The 27636-nt window shown below is 40.9% G+C and overlaps 2 protein-coding genes across 3 annotated transcripts in view; both read left to right on the plus strand.

Annotated features, from left to right (window-relative positions):
• LOC143272904 (pregnancy-specific glycoprotein 22-like) overlaps window positions 1-27636 on the plus strand; it is a 196679-nt gene that overhangs the window by 108703 nt on the left and 60340 nt on the right. The gene's annotated exons all lie outside the window — the stretch shown is intronic.
• Window positions 1-27636, plus strand: part of LOC143272877 (pregnancy-specific glycoprotein 22-like) — a 49777-nt gene that overhangs the window by 20557 nt on the left and 1584 nt on the right. The window contains exons 1-5 of one of the 2 annotated variants that reach the window (XM_076569657.1): window positions 20412-20682; window positions 22027-22386; window positions 23558-23917; window positions 25128-25487; window positions 26492-26766. In XM_076569657.1, the coding sequence (XP_076425772.1) occupies window positions 20619-20682; window positions 22027-22386; window positions 23558-23917; window positions 25128-25487; window positions 26492-26763 (1416 nt within the window). In that variant the 5' untranslated portion in view covers window positions 20412-20618 and the 3' untranslated portion in view covers window positions 26764-26766. Of the gene's footprint in view, window positions 1-20411; window positions 20683-22026; window positions 22387-23557; window positions 23918-25127; window positions 25488-26491; window positions 26767-27636 lie in introns of those variants that run through there. The other variant, XM_076569700.1, reaches the window with a different exon arrangement.

A 27636-nucleotide genomic window follows, 5' to 3' on the forward strand; every position in this document is an offset into this window, starting at 1 on the left:
CAAGGCTGTGCAAAATGTCCCACCATAGGCAATAGGCTCAAAAAAGCCAGCTCATGCACCAGGGATGGGTCCAACCCCACTGCCTGGGGGCCCCCTAAACAACTGTCTTACTTATCTAGAGGGCCTAGTCTAGTACCATGGTGGCTCCTCATCTATTGGTCCACAGTTCATGCATTTCCACTAGTTTTGCTGGTCTTCTATGTACATTTTCCCATCATGATCATGATATCCCTTGCTTATAGAATCCCTCCTCTCTCTCATTAATTGGACTCCGGGAGCTTGGCCTGGCACCTGGCTATGGATCTCTGCATCTGCTTCCATCAGTCACTGGATGAGGGCTCTATGATGACAGTTAGGGTATTCAGCCAATTGATCACCAGAGTAGGCCATTTCAGGCACCTGTAGATGAACAGTCTTATTAAATAAGAAACACAGAGCCAAATTCCGAGTTAAAAGCCCAAGAGGTCAGATCAATAGCTAAGAGCTAAAAACCTTTTCTTACCCTTACTGCCGCTGCTGTCCTTCCCCTCAGCAAGAGGCCTACTCCCTGTGTGTCTGTCCTTTTATTGACTCTCTGTTCTGTCTTCTCGTTGGTTGTTAAACCCAACCACATTACAGGGCCTGCTGGCGACCTTGGCTGGCCACAGCTGAAGGCAGGAGTCCAGATGGCAGGGAGCCAGAGCCAGCACTCAGGGAGCAGGGGAATGCCTCAGTCACAGCGGTTTTTCGCTCATCTGGGGGCTAAGCTAGGGAACTGAGACCAGACTAGCTGCTCCATTTTTCAGGAATGGAACTGTGTAGGCGTTCCCTGGTTATATGTAACTTTGCAGGCAGGTTTAGGTACCCGCCATCAGGGGAGGAGGCTGAGGGTGGGAACCACCAAGGCCTTGGGAATTTGCCCCATGTTGGGAGCCAGACATTGGTGAACTTATTGAGGCCACTCCACTTAGGTAAACTGGGAGATTTATTTAGTGGGTAACTTACAAATGAAGGGATAGATAGGTTGTGGGTTCTGGGAAAGACACAGCACAGTCCAGCAGTGTTCTCTGGAGAACACTCCTTGGTCTACCTCTAGCAACCAGAGTCCAGCAAACAAGAGAAGGTGGCACATCCAGATCTCTGGTCTTCAGGGCCCTCTCTTGGCCCCGCCTTGTAGGCATGGTAGTTATCAAAGCCTCAATGGGGGTTGGAATTTCCATACCAAAGCTGGAATGGCTAACCACTAAACCACATGACCTCCTTGTCACTGCCTGTCTGTACAGATCTCCAGGTCTTCCATGGTTGGTATTGAGATTTTGAGATTAAGGGTATGTGTCTCATGCTGGCTGTATCCTTGAACACACAACGATCTGCCCAGCTCTGCCTCCCAAGTGCTGGGCTTAAAGGCATGCGCCACCACTGCCCAGCTTCTGCTGGTTTTCTTGACTTTCTTTAAGGGATTTATTGGTTTCTTTCAATTTTTTTGTCATTTCCTTGATTTCTTTAAAGAAAATTTTCATTTCCTCTTAAACGTAATTTTTCATCTTAATAGAATCATTTTTCAAGGTCACTTTCTTCTGCTTCTTCTGCATTGAGGTATTCATGTCTTGCTGTAGTAGAACCAGTAGGTTCTATTGGTGCCATACTGGTCTTTATGTTGTTGTTGAATGCATTATTTCACTGGTGCCTACCCATCTCTTTCACCATTTGGTGCAAACAGTGTCTGTGTCTCGGGAACCCACTCTTGGTCCAGTTGGCACTCCCATTGTTTGTTTCTCAGGGAGCTGCTGGGGTCTCAGGGAGGTGGGTGGGTTTGGGAAACAGAGTGGAGCTTGTAAATTACAGGGTGGTGGTGGTCAGGCCTGCTTGCATGAGTCTTCCCTGCTGGCCTGCAACTGAGGCTGCAATGGGTGGGAGGACGGGGTGGGATAACCATAGTTTGTTTGTTTGTTTGTTTGTTTTTGGAGACAGGATTTCTCTATAGCTTTGAAGCATGCCCTGGAACTCACTCTGTAGACCAGGCTCACTTCGAACTCACAGATATCCCCTGCCTCTGCCTCCCAAATGCTGGGATTAAAGGTGTATACCACCAAAGCCCATCCAGGTTAACCATTTTTAACAGAAGTGAAATGATATAGAGTGTAAAAACCTCAAACAAATATATGCTGGGGACATATGCTCAGTGGACATAAGGAACTTTTGTGATGAGCTTGAGAATTCACAGGAAGTTCCGGGTCTCCAAGGGGAGGAACAAAGTAGAAAGTTACTCCAGGCAGATGCTTTTCCTCAGGGATCCTACCTAGATAATATTCTACTCCAGGTATATAGTTACAGATGCAGCTGACTTGAGCAGCTCCCACATTCCAACATCAGTCCATTGTTCATATCTAAGCTTAACTCAGGGACACAATGATGATCACACAATGTTTGAACTAGTGAAGGGAAATAGAGACCCAGGAAAGAGTGGCTGAGTCAGGATCACACAGGCTGTAGGTATCAGGTCTGAACCACAAGTAATCTCTCTGCTGTCACAACCCCAATGTCTCACCCTCAAATCTTTTTTAAGTGTCTGTTGATGATAGAGGGGCTGGTTGAGATACCTGAAGGACTATTGTCACATATTTCCTTCTTTGCAGAGCCTGTGACACAGCCATTTGTTCAAGTTACAGACGTCACAGTTACAGTACAGATCTCTGTTGTCCTCACCTGCCTCTCAGCTGACTTTGGAATCCCCACCTGGTGGATCTTCAATAACCAGAGCCTGAAGCTCAGAAAGATTGACACTCTCTCTGCAAATATGCTCCCTCAGCTTTGATCCTGTCAGGAAGGAGGATGCTGGTGAAGTCTCCCACCCAGTCAGCTCAAACACCAGTCTCCCAGTCAGGCTGGCCATGATGAATGAGTGAACCCTCTCATCTCATCCTAAAGCAGAATGGTGGCATTTCTAATTTTTTGTACTTTGATTTTGTTGCTTTCCTTTTATTTTTTCTGTACATCTTTTACATTGTGTTTTTTGGTCACATTGGTTTTCTTGTTTCTTCCTACCCATGCTCCACATCAAAAACTCTTCCCAAAATAAAACAAAATTTAAGAGAAAGAATTTTAAAAAGGGAAAATATAAAGATCATTGTGGAAGATATAGTATGACACAAGGAGTCATTCAATAATCTCCTTTGTCCATATATCTTTAATTTCAATTCATCATTGCAAAGAATCATGGGACTAGTTTGAGGCCTTTGATTTCTACTACACTATTGATGCTGGGTCCTCACTAGGATTCTCCTTGGGTACTCTGTTTGTTGATCTGTGTTGTGGATATCCTACAGATTTTGGTCTGTGGTCAGGTCCCTTCACATGCTCCAGTGGATTATAAATGGGGTGACTGTTGAAACAGGCCAAGTCATAACCCCAGTTCTGGACCTGGGCAGCTCTGCTCTAGGGTTGATCTGCCACCCAGATCTCCCCTATCCTTACCACCAGACTGAGCTTTCCATCATTTTTCCAGGCAATTTACTCTTGCACATATAAGGGAGTGTTGGGCTGATTCTCCTGCTTTCACACCCTCAGGATCTATTGTCTCCCACATCTCTACCATTAAGGCCAGGTCTATTGTGTTTCCCAGGTGAGTTAGAGAGGCCATTCTTTCACATTCTGCATTTGGTAGTGGGTAGAGACAGCCATCCTGATCACTCTGAAGACCCCAGAGACATCTCCTCCACCTGTCTCAGTAGTTGATGGATGGGAGGTTGAAAGAGTGTGTCTCTCCTCCACCCAAGCTACCACATGTTAGATGAATGATGGGGACATTTCTCCTTTGCTCATAACATCAGGTCTGTGTAAGTTTCAACTCTAGCCACTGGTCAGCACTGCTGTACTTCATCAGTGAGAGGCAAGGCCTATTTCCTGGGTGCTGCAGCTGGAAATGAGATGGGTCAGCTCTCTCGTCTGTTTCACACAGTGAGGCATGAATGGTAAGGAGGCATCTATCACCCTCCCATATCTGCCACACTTCCAAATTCTGGTCAGGCTCAAACAGGCTTCACCCAACAGGGTGGGTAATGCAGACCATGGGATGCCACCTCCCATGATCAGATCTAGGGCAACTAAAAAGAATGCCTCAGAGTAGCCAGGGATTAAGAAAACTCTTTTATCTGAGGGTATTTAGAAATAAATTTCTGTCTTCCTTTTAAAATAAAGAAACACACATGCTTTCTGATGGTAACTTTCTCTTTTACTTCATCTGAATACACAGAGCTGCATATCTCCACACTGCTGCATACAGCTACATATCTTTACATACATACACATTTTCACATGGACTTTGCTATCTGAGGGGAAAATAAGGCAACACACTTGTTTTCTGCTGGTAACCTAAGAAAAAAATGAACAAGCACATGCTTTCCTGATAGTAACTTTCTCTTTTCCTTCAACTTAAATAATCTTTTTGACCATCTCTATATCTTCACACAGCTACATTATTTACATAAATCTTTTCACATGTCCATACACTTTTCATTCATATACATTTCTCTTCTACATCACTTTTCTATACAGCTTCATCTTCCTCGCCTCCACAGTTACAAATCCCAGAAACTCACAGCTAAATACCTCATTTGCATAGCTCTCTGACAATACACCACTTTACACAATTCCTAGGCACAGCTCCCCTATGTAGCAGCAGCTCTTTTACAATGCTCTCTCTCTCTCACTCACTCATTCACACATACATACTTCTACTTTATTCACTCACTCTTTACTCTTTCACCCACTCACTTCCTCACACTTCTCTTATGCTTCTTCATCTCTCACTAAGTGTGTGTGTTTATATGCACACACACAAACACACACACACACACACACACACACACACACACACCACTAACATTCTGCAGCAGCTTTCACAAAGCTCTACACAGCTTTCTTCCTCCACACCACCACTGATGACCATAGCCAAACTCTGGATAAGTGTAAGTTGCATCTAAGACCCTATCCATATTCATAACACAAGATAAGTCACACATTTTCTCTTAGACTAATCATGTCACATTTACCTAAATACATAGCTCTAAGTTGATGAAGGATTCCAGGCAGTAAACAATTGGCTGAACATTGAGAGAAGTCAGGGTACATGCAGAAAGAGAACTCCTGCAGAGTCTTACAAGTCAATGTAAACAGACTGGCCTTGATTTAGCAATAAACAACAGCTGAGAATTACTTTTTGTGTGTTTTGTGCAGGGGCAGGTCAGTCAGTTTTGAATTCAATCTGAAGTGTAAAATTAGCTCTTTTGAGACTGAGAATACTATTACTTTCCTGTGTAAATAAAGAAGAATATTCTGGTATTATTTCTGTTCATCAGAATTATACAGCTTAAACAGAAATCATCTTCTTGACCATCCACAGCTAAATGTGTGCCCTAAAACTGTAAAACACACAACCAAATGGCTATGGAAGATCCCACAGCTGTTCATGTTATGGAGGCATACCAGTGACAACTGGCTATGTACTGGAAAAAAACAGTCATTCACCATCAATAACTCCATGGCTTTGCCAAGTGGGGCCCCCCAACAGAGAATCATGCATCTGGTAGGTCAACTTGTTAAACAATAGTTTGTTGTACATTTCCATGGTCTCCTTCAGGTTGGCTCTCTTTTGTTCCCCAGGTGGTGTGCAGGGCCTGGTCTCTGAAGTGTTGCATCTGGTGGGTGGCAGGGACAGCTTTCCCACTCTTGTGATCTTAGGACCAGTTGTCACACCTGCCTCAGGCATTGATAGGCAGGGAGGAAAGGAGGGCAACTCTCCATTGCCCAATCCCTTAGAGGACAGATGGTTGATAGAGACAGCTCTCGATTGCTCACTACTTTAGGAGTTGCACACCCACATTTGCACTAACAGGGTTGGCTCTGTTGTGCTTCCTTGGTGAGGTGCAGGGCCTGCTCTCCCAAGTGTTACAATTGCACTAGTGCCCAGGTTATTAGCCCATGCTTCTGATGGGCTTATGAGACTGCACAAGGCAATCAGTGTCCCCAAGGTGAGGGACAGAAGACATATGTCCTCCTGAGGACTGCATGTCCTTAGGGATTAAGTCTAGTAAGTTCTCTCCTTTAGGCAATTAGAAACAGATGGTGCTGATCTGGACAGCTGTCCTGTCCCAGTGTCAGGGCCTTGTTCATATTTGAGGCCTTATTACCAGGGTAATATTCATTCACATGTGTTATCACTGGGAAACTGAGAACAGAAACAATAGTATTTATATCTGCCTCACACAGGACATGGGTAACAGACATTTTGTCTATGTACAATCCTTTATCCACTGTCTTTACCCTGGAGTGTCTGTGCAGTGGGATCAACTTGTTTTCAGAGACTTGACTCTTAGTCATCAACAGTTTGATTCTGCTCCAGAAAGTGTGCTGATATTGTGTTCCCCAATATACTGTGCACCCTAATAAACTTAACTGGGGTAAGAGAACAGTACAACCACTACACAAACACAGAGGCCAGAAAATGATGGCACACACCTTTAATCCTATCACTTGGGAGGCAGAGATCCATCTGGATCTCTGTGAGTTCAAGACCACACTAGAAACAGAGCCAGGTGTGGTGGCACACACCTTTAATCCCAGCACTTGAGATTTCATGTCTTTACTTGGGAAAGACACATGCCTTTAATCCCAGAAAATGATTGCAGGATGCATGAAGACCAGAAACTAGAGGCTTTTTAAGCTTTTATGCTTTTGAGTTGCAGATCAGCTGAGATCCATTCATGTGAGGAGGACTCAGTGGCTTTCAGTTTGATGAAACAAGATCAGGTGAGAAGTTAGCAAGGTGAGGTTAGCTGTGGCTTGGACTGTCTTTCTGATCTTTCAGCGTTCGCCCCAATACCTGGTTCCTGGGTTTGTCTTTATTTAATAAGATCATTTAGAAATTCATTTATAAGGAAGTGAAAGTGAATGGACAGTTCGATATGACTTTAGATCCAAGCTACCTGCCTCTTGAGAGTTCTTACAGAATTTCAGGACTTCCAAGCCCACCTACTAAACAGAAAATCAATGATTCTCTGTCATGCCACTGTCATTACACCAGAAAGGAAAAGAGATGGCTTTGATTTCACCTTTCCCTTAGATCACACATCTCACACAGGTCTCACTCTGGTCAGTAGTATACTTATTTCAAACAACATAACATCTGTCTTTAGCATACCTCACTGTACTTTTTAGAGAAGTAATGCTTTCAGCCGTAATCCTTGGTGTCATAACAATGGTCTCATATGGAGAAAGTTAGAGTCCTAAATTTGTGGTCCATATCTGCCAGACACATCTGGCACTTCCAGCCACAGTTCCAGCAAGTTCTTGCTCTCTACCCTCTACCAGTCAGATCTGCCTCTGAAAACATCCACCCTGGAGTTCTAGAGAAATGGCTCAATGGTTAAGAACTCTGATTGCTCATATAAAGTACCCAAGCTCTGTTTTCAGCACATATATGTTGTCAAAACCAACCTGTAATTCAAATTTCAGGGCATCCATCCAGTACCCTATTTTGGCTTCTATGGGCACCAGGTATACTTGTGATTCACAGATTAACATGCAGTAAACAAATCTATATACATGAAAATGAAGAAAGAAGGAAAGAAAGTAAGAAATAAGAAAGAGAAAAAAGTAAGAGAGAAAGAAAAGATAGAAGGAAGGAAGAAAAAAGGAAGGATTGAAGAAAGTAAACAGCAAATATCTTGCTATGTCCCTTAACTATGCAAGACAGAGCATTGCAGGCCAAGACAATGGTTCTGATTCAAGCTCACTTTTGATCCAAATCTTACCTCTCCTAGATCATTCTCTGATTCATCCTCTGAAATCAGGGATCTGTCCCTATGTCAGTCATCATCAAGTACCTGGGAAAACTGGCCCAAGTTATGATCCAGTCTGTTAATTTAGGTGAAAGACAGGCCCACTCCTGGTGTCCTGTGTGAAATTGTTGTACACACAAGTCCTGAGCACAGTGTGTGGGTGCTTCTCACAGAAGCTGAATAGGAAGTTCTGTTCTGTGCTATTCGTAGGACATCATTGCCTTGGAGGGCACTGCCCCAGGCTCTGCAGTGGGCAGCAGTCAGCTAGAGGGACCACAGCACTCTGTGGTACAAGGCAGCCAGTGGGTCAGTGAGGTCCGCAAGTGAAAATGAGCATCTGACTCAAGATCCCAGGTCTGTATTATCAAGTTCTGCAGCTCAGGACACATATAACAAAGATTGCTTCTCCCATACAGCACAAGAGACCCACAATCTCTGAGCCTGTGATTCATCTTCTGCCTGTTTCTATGAGGACAAGGATTGGGGTGGATGTTTGAAAGTCAAATACTTGTTGAAAGAGGCCTATGTAAGGGTCCTAGGTCCCACAACAGGCCATCTTCTCTCCTTTATGCACAGCACTGCTATCTAAGGCCACTATTACAAGGGACAATTCTAACTCCATGGAGGTTGAAGATGGTAGGCTATAAAGCATGTACATGTGTGTCAGAACACAATGTACCTAATTTACTAAAGCTTAAATCACACAGTTGTGTAGCTTGACTTACTTAACGGGCCTCCTCGCAGCAGGATCAGGATGCATCACTGGTGCATGAACTGGATTTTTGGAGCCCACTATATGACGTGGGACACCTTGCACAGCCTTGAGGCAGAGGGAGGGGCTTGGATCTGCCTTTAATGAATGGACTAGGCTCTGTTGGATCCCCAGGGGAAGTCTTACTACTTGTAATAGGTAATGGAGAGTGTGTTGGGGGGAGGTTGGTGAGGTGAGAGGAGGGAAGAGAAGGAACCTTTGGTTGATATGTAAAATATTTCTTAATAAAAAATCTGTAAGTAAAAAAAAAAGAAATCAGAGAACTCTCATACTAGTGACTTGGTAGCCTATGGGAAAACGCTAGAACAAAAAGAAGAAAACACACTCTGGAGGAATAGAGCACAGCAAAAAATAATCAAACTGTGGGCTAAATCAATAAAATAAAAGCATCAAGAATAATAAAACAAATTAATGAAACCAAGCTGTACATGTAACCAACCATTTTATTAAATAAGAAACACAGAACCAATGTAAAAGAGAAAGCCGAGAGATCAAAGCTCAGAGGTAAAATCTCACCCTTCCACCTGCGGTGGTCCTAGCTCTCCAAAAGAGAGCTATTTCCTGTGTGTAAGTCTTTTCATAGTCTTTTGTTCTGCCTTCTCATTGGTTGTAAACCCAAACACGTGACTGCCTTGTCACTGTCTGTATGTACAGCCCCCCAGGTCTTAAAGGCATATGTCTCCAATGCTGGCTATATCCCTGAACACACAGAGATCTATGGGATTAAAGGCGTGTGCCACCAGTGCCATGCTCTTTCTATGGCTCTAATAGCTCTGAGCCCCAGGCAACTTAATTTATTAACATACAATCAAAATCACATTTCAGTACAATTAGAATACCACCACATTTCCCCTTTTCTATTTTAATAAAAAGAATAAAAGCAAAAGTTTATAACTAACTTAAGAAAAACTATATACAAAAGTATAATAACTATATACAATATATACAAGTAATAAATACCTAAACAATGTCTAGTCCATTTGTATTGGACAGATCAGAGAAAATAATTCCATTATCTATCCTATTTTGGTAAATCCAAGATGTGTCTAATTCACTTTCTATCCTAATTAATTTTCAACTATAACTAACTAATCTTCAACTATAACTAACAAATCTTCAACTCCCTCAGAGATCCAAGAAGAAAAGAATATTAGCTAACAAAAATAAAAACAGGAAATACATGCAAGCAACTTCCAAAAAATTTGTGAGTTAACAGAAACAGCCAGCTGCCTGGACAGTCACCTGAGGTTTCTCCGCAGTGTTGAGGCATCATCTTCAGCCTATAGGCTTAGTGTATCTGAAAGACTCATTTGTGAAGTAGGATGTGCATAAGGTTAACAGTTCAACCTCACATTGGGTGAGCAGTCCATGTACCAGAAACACCTGAATTCTACTAGCATCATGTCATGATTCAGGATTTTAAATTGTGGAAATTGCTGATGGTTTTTGAATTCAGCTGTTCATTCTTCTTGGCTGTGTATATATGGCTTCATCTCAGCATCTCCTTCTTCTCTACATCCGTCTATTCAATGCCAGTCTACTATCGAGAGGTGTGAGCTTTCAGCTGTTGTTCCATTGCACAACAGAAGCCATCAACCCTCTGCCTGTTAAGCTGCCTTCGAAGAAAAGGGCACTGTACCTTTTCCAGATTTCAAAGGCCACTTCAGGGATGGGGCTATATTGTCCTGGCCTCAGAAGATGCCTTTTGATAAAGCCATAACAACACTTGTTTTGGCAAGAATCAGTAGTCCTTTGTTTCATGTTCTGTCTGTCCATTTTGTCCTGTTGATTCGAGGATACTTTGTTGTCCAGTGAAAAAACTTTTGCCATAATGAAAGTTAACTCCATATGCAGTTTCTTCAATGCCCATATTTTCTCTGAAGTAGATTGGTACTGCCAGGAGCCGACATGTCTCACAAAAGAAAAATTTTCTAAGTTATTAAAACATTTTAAATGCCATATTCTGTAGATCTCTGAAGGGTTTGAAGATGACCTGTCTAAAACATCTCTGTTCAATTTTTAAAACATATATAATATGACTACAAGTTTTATTGTAATGTCTAACTACTAACTTTCATTTCTTTATATCCTAATAGTTGGTAATAATAACATTCAAGGATCAGAAGATTGCATTACATTGTTAAATGAATGGTATGAATACAATTAGAAATATACATATAGCATTTTCTAACAATATCAATTTCAAATTTGTATACAATATAAAGCAATCCAATCCAATGTAAAGTATTTAAAACTAGTAATTGTCTTTTTCTTTCTTTGTTTTTTTAACAAGAACCTTAAATCTAATCTCCTTTGCTTAGCCTTTTTCCTAACCCTTGACAACAACTTGTAACCAACCCCCCTAAACAATGAAAATTATCCCAGACCCAAAACCCATTAAAAAGACCAAAAAACCACACGCCCCACACCACCTCTTTGGGAATGTGGGCATCGTATTCTTAAAATTGCTTCCTGCTGGGTATAGGTGAAGTTATCATTATCTGGAAAGAAAAATTTTAGGTTACTTGTCAAATTCTATGAAAGGTAACTATATCCTTCATTATCCAGTCTGTGTATAATGCCAAAGTTCAGGGTTTATCTCAAGTCCTTATTCAAGTAGTCTTTGAGACTGCATCATCTCAGCTAATCATCTCAAAATTGCTCTGAGCACTGGGACTATTAGAATACGAATAGTGTTAAATCTTTAGAGAAAAGCAGAAACAAACATTTAGGAAGACATAAAATTTTCTTAGATAATATATACCTATACGCTATTTCACTCTGTTTCCTGGGATAGATGATTTGTCCCATTTCTTCAGTTGTCTCATTTGTCCAGTGTTCTTCAGATTCCTTAACCTTCATTCTCCTAAAAGACAAAAACAAAAACCTTTCCCCAAGACTAATTTTTGGGGATGTTTCTTTTTGGCAAGTTATTATCTGATTAAATGAAAAGGCATGTGTTACTGGTACAAGTTAGTTTAAATTGGATGTTCATGCTGGTTGATGAACTATCACCTCCTCTAATTAAGAGGTCTCTCTTGTTCAAATCGAACCTTTATCAATTTTGATGGTACCCACAGCTTATCTTCTCCTGTAGAAACAAAAGCAAAACCTCGTCCCCAAAGTAATACATACCCTGGTTTCCATTCTGAGGTCAGCACATACTTAAAGTATATAGGCTGATTTAATTCTGTAGTTTTTTTTCTTATCCAATGTCTCTCTGCAGCTGTTGTTCCTCTCTCATTGGCACTGAGAAAATTCAAAGTTAGAAGAGCATTATGCAGTCTATTTCTGGGGTTTTTTGTTACCCATTTCTGTTTATTTAGCATATCCTTTAGAGTTCTGTTTGATCTTTCTATAACTGCTTGACCTGTAGGATTATGTGGTATACCTGTAATATGCTTTATATTATAATAAGCAAAAAACTGTTTCATTTTAACAGAGACATATGATGGAGCATTGTCAGTTTTGATTTGAGCAGGTATACCCATGATGGCCATAACTTCTAGCAAATGAGTGATTACAGAATCAGATTTTTCAGAACTCAAAGCAGTTGCCCATTGAAATCCTGAATTAGTATCGATGGTATGGTGTATATATTTCAATTTTCCAAATTCTGCAAAGGGAAACAAGTCCAGCTTCTAGATCCCATTCCTCTGAATACCCTATAACCTTTGGGTTACATCCTGATGATAATGGTGTTTGATTGTAGAAGGAAGAAGTAGGACACTTCTTTAATATTTCTTTGGCTTGTTGCCAGGTTATGGAAAACTCCTTTTTTAAACCTTTACTATTGACATGAAAACCTTTACTATTTTTATGAAATTCTGAGGCCTCCAGCACATTTCCTATCAATAATTTATCAATCTCATCATTGCCTTGTGCTAGAGGGCCTGGCAGACCAGTATGGGATCAAATGTGAGTTATATATAAAGGATGACTCCTTTTCCTGATTGTATCTTGTAATTGAATAAATAGTGAAGTTAATTCTGAAGCATCAGGGATAAATTCTGCAGTCTCAATATGTAATACCACTCTTTCAGCATACTGAGATTCAGTTACTATATTAAGAGGTTCTGAAAAATCCATTAATACCAACTGAATAGCATACAATTCTGAGTTTTGAACTGAATTATATGGACTTTGAACCACTTTACTTAAATTTTCTGATTTGTAACCTGCCTTTCCTTGTTTGTTGGCATCTGTATAAAATGTACAAACTCCAGATATGGGTTTTTGCCGTACAATTAGAGGCAAGATCCAATCAGCTCTCTTTATAATATCAATTCTATCGCTTTTGGGATATTTGCTGTTAATTTCTCCCAAAAAATTACTGCAAGCTCTTTGCCAAGGTTCACTTTCTGTCCATAATTTTTCAATGTCCTCCATAGTTAATGGTACAACAATTTCTGCTGGGTCTATTCCTGCTAATTGAGTCTGTAGTCTATCTCTCCTAATTTGCATCTTTTGGGGTCTAATTTTTTGTCGTTCTATTTTATATCCTAAATAATTAACAGAATCTCCTCTTTGTATCTTTTCTGGAGCAATTTGTAATCCCCAGCAAGGCAAAATTTTCATTACTTCTTCAAACATTCTTTCTAAAGTATCTGCATTTGAGTCAGCTAGTAAAATATCATCCATATAATTATAAATTATAAATTTAGGAAATTTTTTACGTATCACTTCCAATGACTGTTGTACAAAATATTGGCACAGAGTTGGGCTATTCAACATTCCCTGAGGGAGGACCCTCCATTGAAATCTTTTAACTGGTTGAGAATTATTATAAGTAGGCAATGTAAAAGCAAATCTTTCTCTGTCCTTTTCTTGTAAGGGTATTGAAAAGAAACAGTCTTTTAAATCAATAATTATGAGAGGCCATCCTTTTGGTAACAGAGTAGGCAAAGACATCCCAGATTGTAGAGAGTCCATTGGTTGAATTACTTTGTTAATTGCTCTAAGGTCTGTTACCATTCTCCATTTAGCAGATTTCTTTTTAATAACAAATACAGGATAATTCCAAGGGCTGGTTGATTCTTCAATATGCTGAGCATTTAACTGTTCTTCTACCAGCTCTTCTAAAGCCTAGAGTTTCTCTGTTGTTAAAGGCCATTGCTGGACCCATATAGGCTTGTCTGTTAACCATTTTAAAGGTAGAGCTGTTGGTGTCTTTGGAAGATCATCAGTTGTGCCCTGTTCTTGTATAATATGGATGGCTGGTGACCACTCATTAGAACAATATCTTCTAATATTTCTCTCAGAAACATGTGGTAGTTTATAATTTGTTTCTGAGGTTGGAGGGATCCTGAGTATTCCATTGTTGCAACAAGTCTCGACCCCACAGGTTCAGAGCTATGTTAGACACATATGGTTTTAATTTTCCTCTCTGTCCTTCTGGACCTCTACATTTGAGTCATCTTGCACTCTGTTTCACCTGAGATAATGTCCCAAATCCTAACAGTTGAACGTTTACCTCCTGAAGAGGCCAAGTTGGATGCCAAAATTCTGGTGCAATTATGGTAACGTCCGCACCTGTGTCTACCAGACCAGACAACAAAACACCATTTATTTTTATTGTTAGTTTTGGTCTTTGTTCATTAATAGAAGTTTGCCAAAAATTTTTCTTTATGTTTTCTCCTGAATTTCCTATTCTCTCTGTTTCATCATCCTGACCAGCATGATTTATTCCAATAGGCATTTGGTTATTTAATCTCTCTGAGCAGGGGTTTCCTCTATAGCTGCAGGAAAGGTTTGAACTGGATTTGCTATGGGGGCTTGCATGAGGCCCCTCTGTGAGTTTCCTGGAGACTGAGGCAAAGGATTACCCTGTCTGTCCTTTATTGATCTACTTTTGTTGGTCTGTTGTTTTCCCTTACCATACCTTCTGCATACTCCAGAAGGAAAGGGCATTCTGTTGCCATTGTTCCTTGAAGAAACATTGTTTCTAGGAATGACCTGTTTACAGTCCTTTTTCAAATGTCCTTGCTTTCCACATCCAAAACATCTAACATTCCTCCAACCTTTTGAAATTGCTTCTCCTACCCACATATCATCATGCTCATGAGCCTCAACATTAACTGTGTCTCTAATAAAATCTTCCAAAGGTGCAGATCTGGCCTTTAATGGCCTGATTATGCTTTTGCATGCTGCATTCGCATTCTCAAAGGCCAAAGATTCAATTATTGCCTTACTAGCTTCTGAATCCGAGACTATTCTCCTTCCTGCTGAAGCCAGTCTTTGTAAAAAAAAAATCTGTAAAAGATTCTTTTGGGCCTTGCATAACCTTTGTAAATGACTCAGATTTTCTTCCTTGTTCCTAAACTCTGTCCCATGCATTCAAGCCTGCCGTTCAACATAAAATTAGGGTTTGGACATCATATAAACATTGTGTTTGTACTGAAGTATATTGGCCTTCTCCAATAAGCTGATCTTGGTAAACTTGTGTTCCTTTATCCCTCCATTGCTTTTCTGTTTTTAGCCTCATCCTTGAACAAAGTTAGAAATTGAAGCCTCTGGCTGGGTTCAAGAACAGCTTGTGCCAGTTCCCACCAGTCCTGTGGTATAATCCTATTATATGTTGACCAAGAGTTTAACACTTGCTTTACATATGGGGAATGCATGCCATAAGATACTATTGCCTCCTTAAACCTTTTTAAATCCAATATTTCAATTGGAGCCAAAATATTTTGTGTAGTCATTTGATCAGGCAACTGTTGTATGGTTACAGGATAAATTAAGTGTTATTGTGTGAAAACAGGCTTTCTTTCTGTAACCTGATGATCCAAACTTGAAACAACTTCACTGTTGATTTCTTCTGTCTGAATTTTTACATGTTTAACAAGTTTTTCTAAAGCTGTTATCCCGGCACTTAAATTGACTATCTTTTTTAAATATTAAAATGAGGATAAGCATAGTGATAAACTGCATAATTCCACCAATACTAATCTTCTCATATAGTTGTTCCATTGTCAGACTGCCTAAAATTTCTAACAAAACCCAATTTTCTTCAAATGTACACATAAATCCCATTTTTTTTAATGTGGAAAAAATTTCACTTTTAAATAGTTTCCTTTAAAATATCTGATATGTTATGACTTACCAAATCTGTGTAGAACAGTTGGAATCTGAGGAAATTTCAAAACAGCCACCTAGTGTCCGAGGTGTAAATCCAGAGAGAGAGAGAGAGAGAGAGAGAGAGAGAGAGAGAGAGAGAGAGAGAGAGAGAAAGCATGCAAGAAAGCGTAGCTGGCTAAAGCTTAAATCCAGCCATGTGTTCCCTCTTGAGCCGAGTCAAGGCTTGGCTCTGGCTTTATTAAGCTCTGACCATGTGCGTTGGCTTTATAAGCAGGGGCTTTATTCGGCAGGGCAGAATAAATTGTTTGTAGCACCAGCTTTAAGCAAGCAGGCTTTAAGCAAGCAGCTCTCAGTTAGTCCGGCCTGAGGCCAAGCAGACCTGGGCCCAGGCTAGGAAGCCAGTTGCCCAGGCTAGGTAGCCAGCCGCCCTTGTGGGAAACCAAACTTCCCACCAAGCCAAGTGGTTTTTAATGGATTCTTGTCATGTTGGGCACCAAATGTAGATGTAACCAACTGTCTTATTGAATAAGAAGCACAGAACCAATGTAAAAGAGATAGCTGAGAGGTCAGAGCTCAGAGCTAAAATCTCACTCTTCCTCCTGCCGTGGTCCTAGCTCTCCAAAAGAGAGTTATTTCCTGTGTGTAAGTCTTTTTATAGTCTTTTGTTCTGCCTTCTCATTGGTTGTAAACCCAAACACGTGACTGCCTCGTCACTGTCTGTATGTATAGCCCCCCAGGTCTTAAAGGCATATGTCTCCAATGTTGGCTGTATCCCTGAACACACAGAGATCTACCTAGCTCTTCTACCAAGTACTGGGATTAAAGGCATGTGCCACCACTGCCACACTCTTGCTATGGCTCTAATAGCTCTGACCCCCGGGCAACTTTATTTATTAACATACAATCAAAATCACATTTCAGTACAGTTAGAATACCACAGCACCAAGTGTTGATTCTTTGAGAAAAACAAGAGAAACAAATCCTCATCCCAACTAACTAAAAGGCATAGAGAGAATATCCAAATTAACAAAATCAGAAATGAAATTGGGAGACATAACAACAGACACTGAAGAAATCTAATTATTTAGTCATAATTAAAAAACCTGTTTTCCATGAAGTTAGAAAATATAAAAGAAATATTTTTTTCAATAGATGCCACTTACCAAAGGTAAATCAAGATCATATGAACAATCTACATGGACTTGTAACCCCCAAGGAATAGAAACAACCATTAAAAGTTCCCAAGCAAAGACAACAAGGAAGATTGTTTTAGCACAAAATTCTACAGGCTTTCAAAACAAGAGATAATTTCAATACTCTTCATAATGTTCCACAAAGTAGAAACAGAGGAAACATTTCCAAATTCTTTTTATTAGGCCACAGTCATTCTGATACTCAAACCACACAAAGCCTCAACAAAGAAAGAAAATTACTTACCAGTTTCCTTCAGGAACTTAGATATAAAAATAATCAATTAAAATTCACAAACTGTATCCAAGGACACATTAAAAAGATCATGCACCATATTCTAGTGGGATTCATCCCAGAGAAAATAGGATAATTCAACATATTAAAATCTGTCAATGTGACCTACCATATAAACAATGTGAAAGAAAAAAAATCCACATGATTATCTCATTCAATGCTGTCAAAGACTTTGAAACAAATCCAACAACTCTACATGATAAATGTCTTGAAGATATCAGGGATACAGGAACATATATAAAAAAATAAAGAAAATATGCAGTCAATCAATAGCCAACATAAAATTAAATGTAGAAAAAATCAAAGCAATACCACTAAAATCAGGACAAGTCAAGGCTGTCCACCCTTGCCATATAGACTGAAGAGAGACTTTGAAATTTTAGCCAGAGGAGTAAGTCAACTTATGCAGATCAAAATGATATGAACAGGAAAGGAAGAACTCAGAGTATCACTATTTGCAGATGACATGATTGTATACATAACCGTGCCCCAAAGAAAAAAACTGTTTCTACCAGGGAAATCCTAGAGCTGATAAACTTAAGTGAAGTGGCTGGTGACAAAGTTAAGTAAAAAATTCAGTAGCTCTGTTTTTTTTACAAATAATATTACAGATGAGAAAAAATCAGGCCTACAACACCCTTCACAGTATGCACAAATAATAGAAAACATACTATTTTAACTCTTAACATGTGTGGTGGTTTGAAATAAAATGGCCCACAAAAGGAGTGACAGTGTAAGGAGGTGTCTTGCTGAAGAAAGTGTGTCACTCTGGGGGAAGGCTTTGGGGTCTCTTCTGCTCTAGCTTTACTTTCATGACAAATAGACAATTAACTGTTGTCTGGAAGATGTAGGATACTCTGTGAGGTCTCAAGTCCCATATCTATTTGCATACTGCCATGCTCTCCACCATGATGATAATGAACTGAAACTCAAACTATAAGTGATCCACCCCAATTAAATAAATTATCATATATGAGAGCTCATGGTTATGATTTCTCTTCACAATAGAGAAACCCTAACTAAGATACCAAGAAAGTGAAAGACTTTTATGAAAAGAACTTTAAGACTTTGAAGAAAGAATTTGGAGAATATATCAGAAGATGGAAAGATCTCCCATGCTCATGGATCAGTAGGATTAACATAGTGAAAATGTCCATCTTACCAAAAGCAATCTACAGATTCAATGCAATTCCCATCAAAATTCTAACAATTCTTTACAAACTTTAAAAGAACAATACTCAACTTCTTATGGAAATACAAAAGGACAAGATATCTTTTTTAAAAATCCTGTATAATAAAGGAACTTCTGGAGGTATCACCACTCCTGACTTCAAGCTTTGCTACAGAGTCATGGTAAAAAAAAAAAGTATTGTATTGGCATAAAAACAGACAGATGGATCATGGGAAAGGGGGAAGTGTGAAGAGGGACTGGGTGGAGAGGCAAAAAGAGAAACTGTGGTCAGGATGCAAAAATAAATAAATAATGACAGCAACAAAGAAAACAGAGTCTCAATTGGAACTTGCTATATAGACCAGGCTAGCACAGAACAACCAAGTCGGGTCCGGCTGCATTTCTGTGAGTGATTGTCTTAACTGAGAAAGATTGTCTTAACTGCCCAGAACACTATGGGCAGCATCATTTCCATGTAGATGGTCTTTGGTTGTATAAGAAATTAGGTAAGCATGCGCCAGAGTGTGAGCCTGACAATGAGTCAGAAGACCTTAAGTTTTCCTACCTTCACTTCCTTCAGAGATACAACATAACACAGCCCCAGTAGGGAAATGGACTCTACTCTTTCCCCTAAAATGCTCTTTTTCAGGGTTGGTTTTTATCACAGCAAGAGGAAGAAACAGAAGAGTGTATAGTGAAGACATATCTATTTAAATCAATGTGATTTGTACTCAAGAGCAAATCCCCTCAGCACTAACTTGTCAAAGACAGGATAAGATTTACACAGCAATGATTGGCCAGAAAGTTCATGTGCAGTCTTCTGCATTAGTCTCATCTCCCTTTTTTATCAGACAGGATTTCTCTGTATAATCCCAGCTGTCCTGGAACTTGCTATATAGACGAGGCTAGCACAGATCAAACAGATCCAACTGCCTGTGCCTTCTGAGTGTTGGTGAATTAAAGGCATTCACCAACATGCCAAGCTGTGTCCTATCTTTTAATCTAAAGATAAATGTAATAGGAATCTCCTCTGAAGTTTCTTGAACACAAGGCTCCTCCTGAGAATGCCCTTCCTCTGTATTCACAATACTTCCGCCTTTAGTCCAATGCTTTCCAGGACAAATTTTGAATCCTGTCTAGATCTATCCTACAGTAGAAGGAATTAGGAGTGCTGAAGAGCACAATGATGAGGATAGGCCCTGCATCATGCCTATGCTGTACATACCAAGGAAGTTCACATTTAGTTTCTTGACCATGCTTGCTATAGCCCTAGACATGAGATTGAGGTTCTCCCAGTATTTTCAAGGGAATCACTGAAATGGCAGGTTGCATATATAATGATCCAAAAATTGTTTTGCTGATCCCTTGATCTAGCAGGATGCTTTTCATCTCTGTCCCTCCTAACCTTGAGCTCCCTCCATAGACCCTACTTTGACCTACTGACTCCTTCCTTTTTCTGAGAACAACTTTCTGCAGAGGGACCAAGAAGTTCTCTTTTCTTCTGGCATCTCTTAGAGGGTAAGATACATTTAACATGGGGGAATCTTCTAGGAAAGAGAAAAGGTGACCCAGGATGATAAGAGAGGACATGTGCATACCCAGCACATAATGCTAGACTGTTGCCTTGAAGCCCTCTATAGGAAGATCAAGCCAACAGTCCTTTCAAGAACCCACAGGTCACCTCTTCTCCAACTCTGAGCACATGGAACTCCTCACACAACTGTTCCTGGGCCTCTCTCCTGGATCATTAATTTTACTTGTGATATTAGTGATAAAGGATTGATCTTCATCCCTTGTCATCACTCAGCTGATACCTTTCCAGCACTCAGACACATTTCTGTCATCTTCCTGCAAGGTTTAAGTAAATACCACCTTCTGAGAGCATTAAGAACACAGGGTAGATACAGTATTCAGCAGTGTCTCTGTGTCACAAGGACATATAGATAGGACAGGGGCTCCTTCTTTGGTGCTGACAGTCTCAAGGCCAGGATGAGGCAGATGTCATCCATAGGATGAGCTGTTGTTCTCTGAGGGCATGGGGATGCTTATCAGCCTTGTTGCTCAATGTGTTGCTTGGAGGAGAAACATAAAGAAGGGTTGAGGTTGAGAGGGATGCAGGACAGCACTGAGAGTGGAAGTGACTGAGCAGTGCCTTGGACTCAAACCCCATCTCTCATTACCCATTGGATTCTGGGAAGTGCTGCTGTGTGAGAAGAAGAAGGAAGAACAGCAGAGGCTGAGTTCTGTGTTGGAGCCGAGGCTCTTTTCCCCAGAGGGAGGACAGTAAGTGAGAAGATTGATGGAGGAGACTTCTGTGCTTCTCTGGAAGGGGTGTACCCCATTGCATGGCCTTCTGCTCACTGGTAAGTACTCCTACTCTCTGACTCTATGATGGGGGGGGGGAACTCAGAGGCAAGCTTGTATCTCCTAAAGGGAGCAAGACCTTGAGAGGAGACTCAAAGTTTCTCTTTTTAGTTATGAAGACTAGGTAAAGTATGGGACAGAAACTCAGCAGCTTGAAGCTCTCAGAGGACAGCAGGTAATGATGGTAAGAGAAAAGGCTCAAACACTCCATATTCACAGTAAGTTACATTGGCTCAAGAATGCTGTTCCCATCCAAGGCAGCATGACTCTCCAAATAGAAATCAAATTGGGGAGGGCTAGTGAGATTTCTCAGTATGTGAAGATATGACAACCTGAAACCAATCCTCAGATCCCACAAAGTAGATGAAGAAAACAGACATCTGCAGGCTCTACTCTACCTTCCACATAGGTTCTCTGGCATGTACCCACACATGAACACCCAGACACATGTGGTCCTACACAGATTTGTAGAATACATCTTCATATGTGCACAAAAAGATAGCAGCCTTCACAAATACTCACATATATTTACATAAGTTAATCTAAAATGTATTCTACCACTGAATATAATTATTATTGTAAGCTCCAATCCTAGGAACTATGAAGAAAAATACATGTAGACACATTCCTCCTTTCTTCCATTCTTCTTTCCATTCTTACTTCCTTCCTTCTTTCCTTCCTTCCTTTGTTCCTTCCTTCCTTTTTTCCTTTATCCACTTGTGTCTGAGACTTTTTCAGAATCTGAACCTTCCAAAACTTTCAGACTAATCTTGTCTTCACAAATTCCTTGTTCTGAGTGGGAGATCGAGGCTTAAGCCTTTCATCCCAGCAGGTAGGAGGCAGATGTAGGTTATCTCTGTGAATTCAAGGCCAGCCTGGTCTACAGCGTGCCTTCCAGGACAACTCAGACTGTACAGAGAAACCCTGTCTTTAAAAAAAGTAAAACCAAAACCAAAACCAAAAAAAAAACAATCAAAATTTCCTTGACTTACTGGCACTGATGTCAGTAAACCTAAAATCTGAAGGCATGGGTTGACTCAAACCAAAAAGGGAACAGAGAAAAAAATCAGAAAGTGAGGACTTCAGAGGAGTTCAGAGATGCATTGCTCCTCACACAATATACTCTATGTGAGGAGGGATATGGGACTCTGAGGGGGGAAATGAGGCAGACATCTGAGCAGAAAATTTTTAAGAGAGTTAGCACACACTTAGACACTCTGAGACAATGAAAGTCTTGATGCTCATGTCTGCCAAGGAGGGTGGGCACACTCCTACTCACACACCTAAGCTGAGTGATGATCACAGCCATTTAATATAAGTGGTTTTTCTCAATTACCTTACAGCCTCCCTGTTAACCTTCTGGCACCTGTCCACCACTGCCCATGTGACCATTGAATCACTGCCACCTGAAGTGGTTGAAGGAGAAAACGTCCTTTTCATTGTGCGTGATCTTCCAAAGAATATTATCGCCTTTGCTTGGTTCAAAGGGCAAATAAATATGACACAAGGAATTGCATGGTATACATTGGACAACAATTCACGTGGGCCAGGGCCTGTGCACAGTGGTAGAGAGACAGTGTATCGCAATGGATCCCTGCTGTTCCAAAAGGTTACCCAGAAGGACACAGGACCCTATACCCTACAAACTTTTAATAGACACAGAAAAATCATTTCAACAACATCCATTTACCTCCATGTGCATGGTAAGTGATTCATTATGAGCTCTGTGAGCTTGGTGATGTTCATTTTACTGGACAAATACAAGAGAGTGGTCTGTGCCTAACTCCCTCATGCATGGTGTCCCGTGTTGTGATTTGAACATTTAGTACAGATTAAGGACACTACTCACACACAAGTATAATAGGCAAGCTGATGGGTGATGTCACTCTGTATGCTATGAATATGTTACTCTGACTGGTTGAAAAAATGCTGTTTGGCCAGTCTCCAGGCATGAAGTATAGGTGGGACATTCAAACTAGAGAGTATGAAGGAGAAAGGCAGAATGGAGGAGACACTACCAGCTGCCCCCATGAGAAACAAGATGTAAAGATACTAGTAAGCCACAAGCCATGTGACAAAAAATAGATTTATAGAAATGGGTTAATTTAAGATGTAAGACGTAGCTAGTGAGAAGCTGGAGTCAGTCGGCCATACAGTTTATAATTAATATAAGCCTCTGTGTGTTCATTTGGGTCTGAGCAGCTGCAGGACCATGGGGCCTTGGGAGCTGGGGTGGGGGTGGGGGACCAGTGAAACTACAGCTACAGTAAGCAAGTTTAAAAAATCAAAACAAAGAGAATGAGCCAAAACTGTATCCCTAAATCTATGAGTCTCTTAAATAAGTCCATGGGCATACAGGGTTCTGGGACATCATTCTTGCAGTCAGTCTCCACATATATATTCGAGATTTTCTAGCCATCATATTTAAAAAAATACAAAACAACTCATTGTTCTTACAATGTGCCCATTTGAGTGGACTCAAAGTAAAGAAAGTTAGAAGGAGGATTCAGGCATTGGCTGAAACCCCAAAAGGAATAGAATAACAATGAAATCAGAGTGAAGACACAGGGTCCATCGGGGAAGAGGTCAGGTAGGAATCAACCCCAACACCAATCCACTGCAAATGTGAACAGGGATCTGATGGCAGTAAGTCAGGGCAATGTTGACAACTAAAGAGAGTCATACAGTGGAAATAACAAGTGTGGGGATACTGAGAATATTAAGGTCATATGCAGACCCTCACAAAGTAGGACAGAGAGATACTGAACCCACAATCCTAGGCTGAACAATGGGCACAGCTGCTCAGGACACAGGGCCTCATCTTAGTCAAATACCAAAGTCCTAATTTAGATGGATCTCTCTCTTCTCTTCTAGCTTTCCTTTGGAAGTGTGGGCGACTTCCTACCTCTGGCCAGTTGAGCATTGAATCAGTGCCACCCATTGTTCCTGAAAGGAAAAGTGTTCTTCTCCTTGTTCAAAATCCCCCGGAGAATATAGTAGGCTTTGTCTGGTTCAAACGAATGGCTGTGTTCAAGAGCCTTGTGGTTGCCCGACATATGCTAGATAAGAAATCAACTGTGTGGGGGCCTGCATATGGTAGTAGAGAGACCTTGTACAGTGATGGATCCCTGCTGCTTCATCGTGTCACTCAGAACACTCGTGGGGTATACACTCTAAGAATTCTGAGAACAGACATGAGAAGTGAAGAAGCAGAAGTACAAGTCCAGGTGGATAGTAAGTGATTCTCTGTGATTGTTCAGTGCTGGGTGGGACTTAGACACACAGGGCTGTCATGGCTGCCCTAGCCTCCCTTCCCTCTGCCCAGTGTCCACATGGGGAGGTTTGAGCACTTAGTGCAGAACACACTGGTAGAGACAAATGACCATAGTTGAGTTTCCATCTTCTGACACCACCTGCATCAAGGAAGACCTTGATGGCAAGTAACTCAGCCTAAAATGTCAGAGCCAGCCCAGGATTTTGAAGCTCTAGAACAGGGAGGCTGGAATCCTGTCATCTTTCCAAGGCTGGGCTAAAGTGATGCATGGAAGATTTTTTCTAGTGCTATGCTCTTACATACTCTTTAAGCTAATAAAGAATGATGGTTTTAAACATCCATGTCAAATCATGGTATTTAATAGCCCCAGTTTGAGAGTGTCATAAATAAAATTCAGGAACTGGTTCAAAGACCATTGAGAAATGATTCCTATTGATTGCTCTTCATGCTTGCTTAGACAGCTCACTTATATCACCAAGGACTCCTAGCCTAGTGATAGACATTCCTACATTGGTCTGAATCCTTTTCCATCAATTACAATTTTAAAATTGCAGTATAGTTTTGCCCAGAAGACAATCTGGTGGTGGCATTATCAAGTGAGGCCTTGTCTTGAAAAATGAGTGTAGCCTGTGTCAAGTTTACATAAAAATAGCCAGCCTAATACCCAAGCCTTTTAAATATCTGTGCTTGCCTTGAAGGTCAGACTGCTCCCAGAACCAAGGGGTACTTGACAGAGCAGCATGTGCATCTGGTAGAACTCAGGGGTTGAGTGTTGCCTTAAAGCAAAATGAAGAAAAAAAACAGAAAGTGAAAGTTCCAGGCCTGTTAAGTTCAGGGGAGGCATCGTCTCAAACCCCAGTGTGCATGAATGTGAACAGTGTCTGACTGAGAGCAGTGAGGGAGCAGCCATGTAGACTCACTCCCAAGCAGACAGTTCCATGAAGAGGAGATAAAACCTTCAGGGGCACTGTTGGAAAGGAAGAGGTAATATTTCTGCCCCTCATTAAGTGGGATACACACACACACACACACACACACACACACACACACACACACACACCTGCACCTCTAGGCTGAGTGACAAATCCATCTGCTCAGGATGGAGGTCACCATCTTTTCATCAACCACAATGATCCCCATTGTGATGCCTTTTTTTCTTTTTCCTCCCAGCTCCACTTTCTCTATTCTGTAACCCTCTCACTTCCTCCCAACTTGTGATCCAACTGGAGCCTCAATATGCTGCTGAAGGAGAAGACATACATTTACAAGTTCATAACCTTCCAGAAGATATGCAATCCTTTTCTTGGCACAAATCAACGTATGGGACTGAGGTTCTTAAAATTGTTGAATACAATAGAGCCATGAATTCCACCTCCTGGGAGCCTGCACACAGAACAAGAGGGATGGTGTTCAATAATGGATCTCTGATAATCCAGGATGTCACTGAGAAAGATGCAGGAATATACACACTAGAAGTTTCAAAGAAAGACTCCAAAATTGAAAAAGCATATATGGAATTTTATATAAAGAGTAAGTAACTCCCTATGGTCTTCAACTGCTGGGTGTGGGTTATCCTACTTCATACACTAAACTGTCAGGTTTTGGCTGTTCCTGCTCTCTCCCCAACTGCATTGTGTACCTCAATGTAGTTTGGGCTCCTACTGCAGGAAACACATGTGGAAGACAAATTGTAATAGATCTTAATCACTCACATATATTTACCTGCAAAATGGAGGAAATGTGCTGGATTAACTCAGCCACAGGGTGTCAGCTGCAGCCTAGACACTTGGAGCTCTCACCATGCATGTATCTGCAGAAGGACTCAGTGGGAGTCAGGCAGTCCCTGGCTGATTAAACCATAAGGTCCTCACAGAGATCACCAGAAATCTCTGTCTGAAAAACTTTCCCCTGACTTGACTCAAGGTGACATTGTGGAGCTTTTATTTGCTGTTTGTTTAGATTTCCTGTGAGAGCTAACTGGGAACAAGGCTTTACTGACAAAATCATGGGACTGACTGTCCCATAGAGTGTAGAATCAGGTGTGTACTGCCAACACAAGTGTACTTTAGTAGGTCAACTGTGCCTCTCTTTCACTTGAGGCTCAGTGGATGGGTGTCTGGCCCATTAGCCTATTGTTCTGATGGGATTGAGACTTCATAGGAAGGTCAAGGCACCAATTAAAGATCCAGAGGAGGCAGATACTCCAGATTCCTCCTACAACTCATGGTGTCCAACCTAGGGAATTCTTTTCTGCAGGTGAATAACAGATGCTACTGATGTGAGCAGCTCCCCATCCCAAGGTCAGACCATTGCTCATAACTAAGCTTACATGGACATGGCAAACTGAGACACAGGAAACAGTACCTGAATTATGGTAAAACAATTCATGGGAGGGAGATCCAAAGTACAAGATATGTCTATAGACACAGCTCTGAATCCTCCCTCTGGGAAGCTTTGTAAATTATGAAGTAAAGGTGGCCTAGTTGAACTCTCCAGACTCCTGTCATTTGGTACCCTCATCTGTTTCTTCACAGAGTATGTGTCACAGCCCTTTGTGCAAATCTCTGATACCACAGTTGCAGGACGTAGATCTGTGATCTTCACCTGCATTTCACCTGATACTGATGTCTCTATCCGTTGGATCTTCAATAACAAGAATCTGAAGCTCACTGAGAGGATGACTCTGTCCCCCACAAAGTGTGGACTCAGAATAGACCCTGTTGAGAATGAGGATGCTGGAGAGTATAAGTGTGAAGTCTCCAACCAATTCAGTTTGAAGACCAGTCTCCCAGTCTCCTGGCCATGATGAGTGAGTGACCTTTCTTCCTCCGTAGAATGCTAGTATTTCTATATCAATGGGGTTAAAAATGGAGAAAAGATATGTGGTGAAAATGATTACCTACTAATCAGGTACAGGCAGCATGGTGACTCATGCCTATAACCCTGGGATAGATGTGTGTACAAAGAAAGGCCAAGATTTAAAGTGAAGTTGTCTTAAAAGGAAAATAACGACATCCATATGGTAAACAAAATTAAAGGCCTTAAGAGCTTAGATTATGGTTCAAATATATAGTGATCCCTCAGAATTTATGGGAACTAATTTCAAGAGTGCATGAAGTTTTGGATTATTTGAGTCTGCTGTGAAAATGATGCATTGTTTGCATAGAGAAAATTATCCTCTCATATGCTCAAATACATTCAGTGTCTAACTAATTAATCTAGGCCCAATGCTGCTGCACATTATTCATCTAGGTGAAGTGAGGAAGAGTGACAGGAGAAGGGTCTGCCCATGTTTCACTGTGGACATAGCTGGTTACTAAATAGCTTTGATCCACAGTTTGTTTGATGCACAGATGTAAAATCCTTCATGTAAGGATTTGATCATCCTGATTCATAGTGGGACCTTGCATATGAGAGTTTCCTTACTAATATGTATTTCTTTCCTTTTTATTCTCCTTTCATATATTACATTTGACCACAGTTTCCCATCCCTCCACTCTTTTTCAACCCAACTTCCCCTCTATCCTAGATCTTCTCTTTCCCTTCAAAAAGTTAACAGGCCTACCAGTGATGTGAATAGAACATGTCACTGCAAGTTACATTAAACTTGCCACAATCCCTCATATAATAGCTAGGAGAAGTAACTCAATAGGAAGAAAAAGTGTTCAAAGTCCAGGCA

Source organism: Peromyscus maniculatus, chromosome 1, assembly GCF_049852395.1.
Source record: "Peromyscus maniculatus bairdii isolate BWxNUB_F1_BW_parent chromosome 1, HU_Pman_BW_mat_3.1, whole genome shotgun sequence".
In the NCBI taxonomy this organism is placed as follows: Eukaryota; Metazoa; Chordata; class Mammalia; order Rodentia; family Cricetidae; genus Peromyscus; species Peromyscus maniculatus.